The sequence below is a fragment of the Arachis ipaensis genome, chromosome B2 (assembly GCF_059453495.1).
Source record: "Arachis ipaensis isolate K30076 ecotype BB chromosome B2, ASM5945349v1, whole genome shotgun sequence".
NCBI lineage: Eukaryota > Viridiplantae > Streptophyta > Magnoliopsida > Fabales > Fabaceae > Arachis > Arachis ipaensis.
The window spans coordinates 80,122,080-80,134,436 of NC_142437.1; the positions used below are offsets into that span (position 1 = coordinate 80,122,080).

Consider the following 12,357-nt stretch of genomic DNA (forward strand, 5'->3'; position numbering starts at 1 on the left):
GATTAACTTTTCTTATTGTCTACTTCAATAATATTCTGATTCATTCAATGCCAGTTGTAAGTGATTAACTCATGTCTTCTCATCAAGTTAACATCCTCCACTGCAGCAATCCACCATGCTGCAAGTGACTCATGTCCTCTCATCAAGCCACTTCTAGGTTTCTCACTGTAGCAAAAGATGAAGCTCTAAGCAATCCGCTCCCCTTCATGATCCTACTCAAGGTGCCACAGACAAGGTAGATCTTCCGGATCAGGGAACACTGCTTCTCAGACTCTAGCCTTAGCGCCACAGAGACCTCACTTACCCACAGTCAACAGAATTTCATGTCACGTATCCAAAGTTGTCCAGGTACTCTATTGGAATCCGCAATGCAATCTCTAGCTTTGGTTCAACACTATCCGGGTAGAACAAGGGTGATTGTCACGGGTCACCCTCAATTCATAAGATGAAGAACGCGAATGCATAAGAGAATAAAATCAGACATATTGAACTAGAACAGTAATATTATTAATCCATGAAACTCAGCAGAGCTCCTAACCTTAACCTTAGGAGGTTAGTGACTCATACTATACAAAAATAGTGATGAATTTGAATGGGGGAGGAAGAAAATCCTAAACAAGGGTAATCTTTTCCTATATATACTAATCTGATAGCTAAAAATTATAGAAATAAGATAAACTAGTCTTGTAGTGTGAAAATCCACTTTTCGGGCCTACTTGGTGAGTGTTTGGGCTGAGCTAAGGGTGTCTCCACGTGCTAGGACTCCTTAGGGGCATTGAACGCTGGCTTAGGAATCCCTTTTGGGCGTTGGACGCCAGCTGCTCCCCTATGGGCACTAGACGCCAGGAATGAAGCTGGTGGCTGGCGTTGAACACCAATTTTGGGCCTTCATATTCAAAGCAAAGTATGAACTATTATATATTTCTGGAAACCCTGGATGTTAACTTTCCATAGCCGTCAAGAGCACGACATTTGGACTTCTGTAGCTCCAAAAAATCTCCTTCGAGTGCACAGAGGTCAGATCCTGACAACATCTGCAGTTCTTTCTCTGTCTCTGAATCAGACTTTTGCTCAAGCTCCTCAATTTTAGCCAGAAAATACCTGAAATCATCATAAAACACACAAACTCAAAGTAGAATCTAAAAATTTGAATTTTGCACTAAAATCTATGAAAGTGTAATAAAACTTAAACAAAGCATAATGAGAACTATATGAAAATGATGCCAAAAAGTGTATAAAATATCTTCTCATCAGTATTGAACATCTAGAGTTTTGGTTAGAGGACTCTCACTAAGTGTGGTCTGTAACCACACTGATCCCAACACAGGTACTCGTTCGCTTGAAAATCCCACCAAGTCTCCAGTAGATGGTTGTAGTATGTGATCACTCAACTTCATTTTTTGAAATGTGGAGTAAAATAAAACATCGGGGCTGCTTCTGGGGTCCAACAAGACTACGTGAACTATTAGATCTCCCAGTTGAATAGAGATAACAACCGAGTCATCTAAGTTGAGCTCAGTTGAATTGAAGTTGGACGATTGGAACGTCATTTCAGGCAAGTTGGGCAAAGATTGATGATTGTCAACAATGCCCTCTACAGCTAGCATAGCTTGGTAGGTGCGTTTATGAGCCGAGCTTGATACTCCACCACCAGCAAAATCCCTAGATATGCAATTAATCACACCTCGGGGTTGATTAGGCTAAGCGATGTGTGCTTTGTCCTTTTCCTGAGAAGATTGCCCTGCAGATGATAAGTCAGATGGATGTGTGGTGCGCTTTTGGATACGGCCACCAATGTATTTATCCAAATGTCCATGCCGAGCTAAGCGCTCAAGCAAGTCTTTGGTTACAACACAGTCATCAGTAGTGTGCTCATGTTTCTGATGAAAAGCACAGTATTTTGTTTTGTCCATATTCTTCAGATCTTGATAGGTTCTAACCTTTCGAGGAGCTTTGATTAGCTTTGAATTTAGTATTTTCTTAATGATTTATTCCTTCTTGGTGTTGAATTGAGTGTAAGAATCATAACGGGATGTTAATCGAAAAGGTCTCTTGTTATCTCAGTTTTTGTCATCATCCTTGTTGGTTTGACCTTTTTTCAACCGACCTCTAAGCTTGGCGTAGCTCCTCAATTTCCATTTGACCCTTGGCTTTCTCTCGAAACTCAGCCAAGGTTCGAGGTTTAGCCACTGTGATAGCCTCTTGAAATTTTCCTGGGCAAAGGCTACTTTTAATGGCATGTAGGTGTACCTCTGGATGAAGGTTTGGGATGCTCATTGCTACTTTGGTGAATTGAGTAACATACTCTATTAAGTTTTCATGCTACCCTTGTTTGATGGTTTTCAAAAAATCTGAGTCATGTAAATATATGGAAAATGCAACTAACTATTCTTCAAATAACTTAATGAGCTCCTGAAAGTATGAGATAGAATCTGAAGGCAAAGAGAAAAACCAATCAAGTGTAGAACTGTCTAAAAAAGTAGGAAAACAACGACATAAGATAGGATCAAAAACATCGTTTACTATCATCATGAAGCGGAATTTTTTTATGTGCTTTTTTGGGTCCGCATGCCATCATAGGGAATTAATGTCATCAATAACCTAAAGTTCCTGGACAATTTAAAATCCATGACCTTGGTTGTAAATGGTCTAACTGCGTTGTCCGATTCGTTGCCTTCATTGTTTTGTTGATATCCCTCTGGCTGTTGAATTTCAGAGGCATGCGTTGGATCAGAGTTTTCTTTCTCGTCATCTTGTCGTTCATTGTGATCACCGTTATGAGCAATCTGAACATTGGTTAGCTCGGTTATCTAATTTGCCATTCTTTGGTTTTCTTCTATCATTCGCTGATTAGCCTGTTGTAACTCTATTACCATTCGAAGAAGTTCGGAAGGTCACTACTAGAAAACTAGTTATTACAGACAGATATTTCCGACAGATTTTATCCTACGGAAATACAGAGGAAATTTCAGAGGGATTTTTTGTCGGAAAATAAAAAAAATAAATTAGCATAAATTACAGACGGAAAAGAGAATCCGTCGATAATTCCGTCGGAAAAATTAATTTTTTTTCGTGGAAAATAGTTACAGACGAAAAATCCATCTGTAATTAAATAGACAAAACGCTGTGTTTTATTAAATTATTACAGACAAAAAATTCATCTTTAATTTAAATTTTTCGTCGGAAATATTGAGGTAACCCTAATTTTATCACCACCCATTCACATTCCATTCACACTCATCCCTCGAACGTTTCCAACAGCCCTCATCCCTCGAACTCTTCTCCTCCAGTAGAAGGTGGTGTCGCCGCCGGCGGGACAGACCGTGGGTGTCCTCGTCATCTGGGGAAGCTCTACTCGGCCCTCTTCGCATCGTTCCTCCTCTTCTCGCCATCGCACGAAGTTCTGAGTTGAGCTCGTGGCGTCGCCATCGCGAAGGGTTCCTCCCCTCCTCGCCGTCCATTGTTTCTGATTCTCTGCTCCTCGCCGGTTTGTGATTTTGTGATTTAATCTCTGCTCCTCGCCCTCGTTGTTTCTGATTTTGTGATTTCATTTCCGATTTTGTGATTTAATCTCTACTTCCTTTAATTCTCAAAGGTGCTTGATTTGCGGTTTTGCCTCTTATTTCCATTCTCTCTCTCTCTCTCTCTCTCTCTCTCTCTCTCTTGTTTTCTTAGTAGCCAAACAACTTGTTCTTGTTCTTGTTCAGGTAGTAGTTGCTGCGTGTATTGGCTTTGATGTTTGTGCAAAGGAGTTGAAGATTGATCAGCCTTGAAGTTTGGTAAATGTGGTGATTCATATCTTCAAAATTTGCTTCAGGTGCCATTCTTCACAGTTTTTCAGTTTTTCAAACCTAATTTCTCTGTTTATTCTTTTGTTAATTGTTATAATTATTGTTTTTTATTTTTTATTCATATTAATTTCTTGTATTGTTTGCTTGATGGAGTATATTTTCTTCTACGATGATAAGCTTTTTTTCTTTTTTTCAACTTTTTTATTTTCCGATTTGATTTGATTTATTTTGGGGTTGATGGATGATGCTGCTAATCACTTAACTTTGCTTGATTCATGCATCCAGCCATATCCAGTGAGGGAAAGGTTTTGATGTTGTCATGATAGGTTTTAGTGAATTACATCATAATTTGATTTTATTACTAGCCACTTGGGTTTGTGATCATCCAAGATTATCCCTCTCCAGGTGAAAGAATAACTTCCTCACAAATGAGATTAGGAGAAGACTCTTCCATTAAAATGACAGCTTTTTTCCAAATTGATATATTAAAATGACAAATTTCAGCATGAAAGTTAAATGCACCAGAGAATTAGCCAATTAATTTTAGATGCAAAGTGACCTAATCTCCTAACCTCATTTTATTGTGTTTTTTAGTAAAGTGTAGATCTAAAACTCTTTGATATCAGAAAATATGCATTCAAATTTAAAGCCTGATAGTTTATTTCTAACACAGGTTGGAGAAGGTGGCACCCAACTTTCTGGAGGACAGAAGCAGAGAATTGCTATAGCTGATTGGGAGTAGCAAAGGTGGTTGAGAACGACATGTTTGTTTTGATGAACAAAGAACGAACATGTATGCTCTCTATGCTCCCATCCTTTTCATTCTCTCCTTTCCCTTTGTTTAATTTTGATTATTGCTTGTTCCCTACTGCAATTAAAAGGAAGCTAAGCTAAGCTAAGCTAAAATACTGTAAGTAATGCTTTATAATCTCTTTTTGACACTTTTTTTTGTTAGCATTATGCTTTATTTATTTATATTTTTTTTGCTGTTGTAAAGATTAATTTTTTATTCAGAAATTGAATACTGCTGTCTGTACTTCACTTATGGATACTGCTTTGGTGTGGAGTTGACTATTGATAATATCATAGCTGAGTACTTCTGTGACAGATTCAATCTCAAGCTGCACACTGCTGGGATCATTGCTGCCAGTTTCGGATTGGCGAATCTTTTCTCCAGGCCCGGTGGAGGGTTCATATCTGATGCAGTTTCAAAGAGGTTTGGAATGAGGGGTAGGCTCTGGGCCTTGTGGCTTTGCCAAACATTCGCTGGTGTCTTCTGCATAATTCTTGGGCTTGTTGGATCTTTGAGTGTTTCTGTTGTTGTTATGATCATATTCTCTGTGTTTGTTCAAGCTACTTGTGGCATGACCTTTGGAATTGTTCCTTTTGTCTCAAGACGGTTTGTGTTCTTCTTCTTCTTTTATTCTCTTTAGAGTTATCTTTAGTTCCCTTGAATTGCTTTCCATTTTCTCCAGAGTGTTCTTTTAGTCAAGTTCAGACTCATTGACACAAAGAGGACAAAAATAGAAGTAAAAGAAAAAGTGGAATAGGATAGGTTCTTTTTTCTTTTTGGAAGTCATTGATCATCCTTACCTATGTACTTGGTTGAGACATTGAATTTGATTCTCTGGCATATAGTACATGGTTCATGCATCATATTTAGATTTGGAGAAATATTGAAGCCATTCATGATTTTTTATTCATAAATTGAAGCCACTCATAATTCTTGCTTCTTTTTTATTTGATGAAGTGCGTGCATCAACAATCAACATGCTTCTCAGTTCAATCTTTTGATTACAATATAGGGGGTTAAAATATTTTAAGTTGACTTTTTGAAGCCATTTCTTTTCTCTCTTAAATAATACTTGATTTGGACATAACTTCTTAGGTGATTTTACATATAATTGAAGAAGTTGAGAATGTATGAAGCTGAAAATCAGATTTATTGATCTTTTTAATTAGGATTCTTTTTGAAAATCAGATTTTTCTGGCAACATAAGCTGAAACAAGAACACTCTTAGTGGCAGTAGTTGTTGTTAGTAATAAAAAAGTAGTAGTTGTTGTTAATAATAAAAAATGTTTAATGTTTGATTATTTATTTCATCTCGAGAATGCAGTGCACTATGTTGGGACTTTGGAAGATGGAACCATGTTTGATTCCAGTAGGGATAAAGATCAACCTATAAAGTTCACTCTTGGTCAAGGTATTTATTAAAGCAAGTACTGCTTGTTTTTTGATGCCTTGTTTTTCTTGAACAATCAATACATGACTACATAAATTTTTGACATTGATCTTTGAAACCCAGGGGTATGGATCTTTTTTATTGCGGGATTTGCCCTTTGATATTAAGGAAAAAGGACCTAGTGCACTTTTAAAGGTATGGGTTTTTTGCTTTCTTGGACACACCAGCTTGAGTGGTAACTTTTAGCATGGTCCAAATTCTCACCAAATTATGAAATGTACCTTAACTGCTCAGAGCAGGTTCAGAAAGCTATTGCCGAAATTGGTTTGCTGATCAGCCAAAATTGGTTTGCTGATCAGCCAAAATTGAATGCTTCCATTGGTTTGCTGATAAAAAAATTGGTTTGCTGATCAGCCAAAATTGAATGCTATGAACTTGAACTTGAAATACTCATTGTTCAGTAGGTAGTTTAGAGCAAAGTTTTACAATAAAAGGAGATAATTAACAGAAGAGACATACTCACACTGTAGAGAGACCTGCTATTAAGAACATTAGACTCATCTTATTTTTACTTATTGCGGTTAAGGGTGCTTTATTTTTTTTAGCAGCAAAGTGTTAAGAATGATCACTATTGACTATGCAACATATATTCTGGATTTTGTGGTGTGAGTTGAGATTTTGTTCACTATTGACTATGCAACATATATTCTGGATTTTGTGCATTATTTGCATCATGGTGTTACATTCTCGATCCTTTATTGGTCAACATCTAATTATTTTAATTTTTTCAGGTACTACTATTTCAGCACATGAATGATCTGGTCTTAGAGAATATTTGTGACCGTGTGAGGAAAGCTGGGATGATGAAGAAGAAGAAGCAGCAGAAAGAGCAAGTGAAGTGAATTTTGCAGATGAGATAAGTGGAATTAATATAGGACCTCCTTCACCAACTTCATCTATTAATTATTAGAGCAGCGAAAATTGTTCAAATAAGTTAGGAAATTGAATAGGAGTTGCTTGCAATATAGGTCTTTTAATTTACTAGTATGAGGAAAATCATTTAGAGCCCTTTGGATACTCATTAACAACTTTTAATTTATTCAATATGTTTGTTACTTATTATTATAGTTGATGTATCAATACACTTTGTTTATATTTTGAATTATATTGACTTGCTTGTTTATAGTAGTTTTTTTTTTAGTTTGATAATACGATGAATTTGTTTATTTTTTGAAATATTATAAATATTTGAATACAAATTAGATAAAAATTTGTATTAAATTTATATTTATTTTGTATGAAAACAAGTTTATTTTATAATTGGAAAAATGAAAAAAAATTTTCTATTTTACCTTACTGACGGATTTACAGACAGATTTTCTATCTGTAATCAGAGTGTGGGATGATTTTCCAAAGTTCAAATTACAGATGGAAAATCTGTCGGAAAATCCGTCTGTAATTACAGACGAAAAATCTGTCGGAAAATCCGTTTGTAATTACAGACGGAAAATCCGTCTGAAAATCCGTCTGTAATTACAGATGGAAAATCTGTTGGAAAATCCGTCTGTAATTACAGACGAAAAATTCGTCGAAAAGTTCGTCGCCTTCGGGAAATAGATAGAGAATTTATAGAGGAAAAATCCGTCGGTAACTGGTAAAAATCCGTCTGTAATTTTCCGACGGAAAAAAAATCCGTCGGTAAATAATTTCCGACGGGACTTTTACAGAGGGACAAAATTCGTCGGTAATTTCGTCGGTAACCAAAAATCTGTCTGTAATAAAGACTAAATTTGTCTATAAATTTGTCTGTATTAATCCATTTTCTAGTTGTGGGTGTGGGAGGAAGTTGGTCAGCCATAGGCAGATCTAAAAATTTTGGGACCTAAAAGAAAAAAAGGCTTTTATTTCTAGGCTCCACGGTCGGCGCCAATTGTTTTTGTAGAAGTTGGCCGCTGATAGCTCGTCTGCCGATAAGTAACTTCAAGTTTTTCTGTCAAGATGAGTTATACTTCAGCAATGAGAGAATAAGGGGGTGCGTACCTGCAAAAGACACTCCGATGCTCAAATTAATAAGTGAATAATAAGCTTTGCAAGTTGCGATATATCCAAATGATTTTCTTACCTTCTTTTTATATTTGGAATAAGATGTATTCGGTCACATTTTTTAAAATCTCACTTAAATGAAAAATAACGTTTTAGTATTTTCATTACCGAACTATAGTGTTTATAGGCGAGTTATAACGCTTTAACTGAGTTATAATGGTCATCAGAAGTTATAAGAATTAACAAAATAATTAAACTATAAGAATATTTATTAAAATACTTTTAATTATTAAAAAAATATATTATTAAAATTTCAGTTTCTATCTCAAAAATATTATTTATATTTTTATTTTTAAAAAATATTAAACGAACTAAAATTTTATATTTTAAAATTAAAATTTAAATTCTAATTTATAAACACTAAATATGATGCTAAATTTTAATCCCCTCTTTCTAGTTCTAATCTCCGGGAAACAAAGAGTATCTCTAGTGTTTTAGCATACAGTGTGTATCGACGAGGCGGCAAAACATTCCCTCGAGTATTTGTTGCACGCGAGGCGGCTTTTGGAAAGAAAAAGCAAAGTTCCCTCGTCATTTATCAAAGCATGTCAAATCATAATAGAAACCTCCGCTTTCTTGGCTCGCTGTATGTACGTACATACCGAGGGAGACGCTTTAATTTTCTGTTTAATAATGTATTGCTACCCCCTTAGCTTGATTGTTTAGGTACCAACTACACTAACTACAATATTCTCGCACTACACGTTTATTTTAAATTGATATTGTCGACTATAATCTTTCATCTTTTCGTGTTAACAAATATTTAAAAGATGTACTTGTATAATAAAAAATAAAAACGTGACAGACAAGCTGAGTAGCTGACTCATTTAGATTCCATATATTACGCCTCTAATAAAGTAAGCGAATTTGTATCAAATCTAAATGGATTTAAATATTTTTCGTCAAAAGTTTATCAGTAAAATTATGAGAGGCTAGTCCATATAAATTAATTGGTCCGATATATTTGGTTTATTTTGATTGTCCTAAACTCTTAATACACATTTCAACAAATAATACTCTACCTTTTGTCTTTAATGTTTTAGTTTAATTATTATGGAAAAAGAACAAATTTTACCCTCTCAAAAAATTACATTCACTAACATTATTATTTCTCTCAAAAAAGTACATTCATTACTGACATTATTTCTCTGTCTCTGATCGAAATTCCTCATCTTTCTAATTATTATTATTGGACAACATTTAATTTTGAATAAATCACTCGTTTAAAATAAAACACTTTTAATATTATCCTTTTATTCTTAATTGTTTTGTTATTAATATATCTTATATAAATCATTCTGATCGAATGATTTAGTAGCAGCGTACAGTAAATTGTCCTGGCCAACAATTTACGTAAAAGATAAAGACAAAGATAAATCATTTTAACCTAAAACGATTTATTGGATGGTGTAACTTTATATAATTCGATTTAAGTTCGTTTACACCGATTTAATAGGTGGGATAAATTGCATAAATTAGTTTAATTTCACCCACATCTATTTACTAAGAGAGAAAAATCTATATAAATCAGTTTCACTCTCACGGTTTCACCCACATAATTTAATATGAGATGTGACTTTATAATTTAGTTTTGATCACAAACTTATTATTTTACTACCAAATTAGTTTCTATATCACTAGGGTTCAATTTGAGGAATAGTTTAATTAAGTTTCTTTTAAAAAAATAGTTTAAATATAAATGATTATATTAAAAGTAGTTTATAAATCAATTATTTTGTATTTTGATTTTTAGTTCTAAAAGTATTTATTTTATAAAAATGTGATAAAAAGTAGTAATATTATGAGAGAAGTCATTTTTTTTAACTTTTCTATAAGCTTCTAAGTGTGTGTTTGGATTGTGGTTTGTCAAACTGGAGTTTGAATAAAAGTGATTTTATAGAATTGATTTTGGGTAGAAGTAAGTTTGTGTGAACATGATTTATGTTTGGCAACTCTTTACCAAAATTGATTTTGATAAAAATAAATATTGTTTTGATAATATTAGTTAAAATCACTTTTAGATAGATAATTACTTAAAAGACATGACATTAAATTATAATTTTTTTATACATGTTTAATTTTTTTTTTTATCTTTTTTCTTATATGTTTTTTATATAGTATATTTTTAATAATTTTAGTACTCTTTTTTAGTACATTATAATTTTTAACTATTATTATTATTTATAGTTAATTTTTTTGTTTAATTTATTTTACCTAATGGGATCAATAAATTCTATTATAAAAAGATAATAATAAATATAATATACAAAAATTATAACTATAAAAATATATAATGTCAAATAAAAAAATTAATAAAAAATATAAATAATAAATAATAAAAAAAGAGTTCATATAAAGAAAAATAATAAGAATTTTATAAATAATACAATAAGATGTATAAAGGATAAAGTTGGTAAAAGAAAATAAATATTGAAGATAGTGGCTAAAAGCACGTTAGTACAATAAAGAAGTTAGAAATTATTGCTTCTTGTAAACGTGTTTTTATCAACAAAATTACTTCTGTGTTTGTAGAGAAGAAAATTAGCCAAACAAAAATTGAAACTTTCAAAAAATTCTAACGTGCTTTTTTCCTTCAAACGTGATTAGCTTCTTAAAAAGTTGTAATTTTGTTTTGAAAATTGTACTAAATATTAATATTACTACTTTTCATAAATCAAAAACTCAAAAAAATTACTTTTAAAACTTTCCAAACGAATCCTAAATCATTTTAAAGCACATCGATTTACCCGTGATTTACTCTCTTGGTAAATCATTTTTACTGGAGCCAGTTTATGCAGACAGCCTTTCTCCCAACTAAATCATTTTTGCATAAATTGTTTTTGGTTACAACGATTCACTAGGTTCAATGCTATATTGTTTCGGCTTAGAATAATTTGTAGACATATTTGTAGCAAAAAGTCAATTCAACACAAACAAATAATATTGGAGTTTTTCGTTTTAAATAGGTGGTTTACCCATTAATTTTTCAATTTTAAATCATATAAATAAAAAAAATTAAAAATGATTATAACGTTAAAATATTAACATAATTTATGTTATTACACTGAATATGACCAGAATTTTTTTAAAATAAATAAAAAATATTTTATCTATTGAAATAAATAATTTGTAAAATAATTACGAAAATACATCGCATAACTGTAAACGAGATAAATTTACACATATCTTGTTTACAGATAAGACATGTGAATGACACGTGTATATCTCGTTTACAGTGTAAACTTATCTCGTTTACACTATAAACGAGATAAGGGTGGACTTGCCTATGTATACATGTCGTTGACAGGAACGTTTCGGGCCCATTTCCAACTTTTCGATCACTTTTTTTCTCTCTTCTATCATTTTATGACCATATTATTGAGTAACTCTAAGATGGCACGCAGATGCACGTGACCCGAACATCAATTGACTAAATAAGATACGTGATAAATTATAACGTTTACAGTGTAAACGAGATATACTAAGACAAATTTTCAATAGCTATAAAAGGATGTTCAACCCTTGGTATTCTCCACATACATTTCATATCATCTTCTCCTCCATCTTTCTTCTAAAAAATAGGCAAAAATGTCTAGTAGTAGTGGATATGTGGTTGTCTGTATGTATCCCAATTGTCGTATGAGAAACAATGACAATGGGGTGATATTTGAGTGTGATAATCTATTACTGTTGCGCACTCGGTGAGTAAGTTTTATGTCCGAGTCGAAGAGTCTGATATTGAGTAACCTTGGTGGTTTAAGGAGAAAAGAGATTGGAAGGGTGTGGTATAAGTTTCTAACACCGTTGGGAAACAAAACTTTTCGATTTCGTCTGTTTCGACTCCATGGCGACGAGCATGTGCGCCTAATGTTTGACATTCATGGGAGAATCATAGCGGAACAAGTGATGGAGCTTTCCGCGGAGGTTGGTGATGTTGGTGGTAATGGATCCGTCCACTCAACCTTTGTACAGGAAGACCCGCCTCTCGCACCACCACCGATTCATGTTGCTAATCCAATGGAAGACATGGACATGAATGATGAAGACTCCGATGAGGAGTATGTTACGGATAGTAACGATAGTGGTTCTTCTGAAGATGATAAGGAGGAGGAGTTTGTACCAGAGACGCCAGGCGAGGCAGTGGTACGCTATGTTTTGCCTCTCCCCCCCCCCCACCCGATTCTGGCACTATCAGATGTACTAAGTCACTATCATGCATTAGATCTGGACGTGATTGGTGCGTACGATCCCCAGACTTTTGTACAGCAGTACCAGCAAGT

The 12,357-nt window shown here is 33.7% G+C and overlaps 1 protein-coding gene across 2 annotated transcripts; it reads left to right on the forward strand.

The window, feature by feature from the left end:
- The first annotated feature begins 3,387 nt into the window (after nucleotides 1-3,387).
- Nucleotides 3,388-6,787, forward strand: LOC107625434 (high affinity nitrate transporter 2.5). Of its 2 annotated transcripts, XR_001617273.3 has the most exons (4): nucleotides 3,388-3,487; nucleotides 3,708-3,817; nucleotides 4,465-4,584; nucleotides 4,900-4,997. XR_001617273.3 is itself a non-coding variant. In XM_088503792.1 (3 exons), the coding sequence occupies exons 1-3, from the start codon at nucleotides 4,554-4,556 to the stop codon at nucleotides 6,785-6,787; spliced, it is 363 nt and encodes a 120-aa protein (XP_088359918.1). In that variant the 5' UTR covers nucleotides 4,545-4,553. The 2 variants fall into 2 exon arrangements, 1 of the variants encoding a protein (XP_088359918.1); XM_088503792.1 differs by lacking the exons at nucleotides 3,388-3,487; nucleotides 3,708-3,817 and adding an exon at nucleotides 6,766-6,787 and having other exon boundaries at nucleotides 4,545-4,584; nucleotides 4,881-5,190.
- Nucleotides 6,788-12,357: the final 5,570 nt, after the last annotated feature.

Excerpts from the sequence above, each read along its gene's own strand:
- LOC107625434 (XM_088503792.1), top strand. The coding sequence starts at position 4,554 with ATGTTTGTTTTGATGAACAAAGAACGAACAT. Across the intron at positions 4,585-4,880 it reads GATGAACAAAGAACGAACAT|CTGAGTACTTCTGTGACAGA; the intron begins GTATGCTCTCTA and ends ATAATATCATAG. Across the intron at positions 5,191-6,765 it reads GTTCCTTTTGTCTCAAGACG|GTACTACTATTTCAGCACAT; the intron begins GTTTGTGTTCTT and ends TAATTTTTTCAG.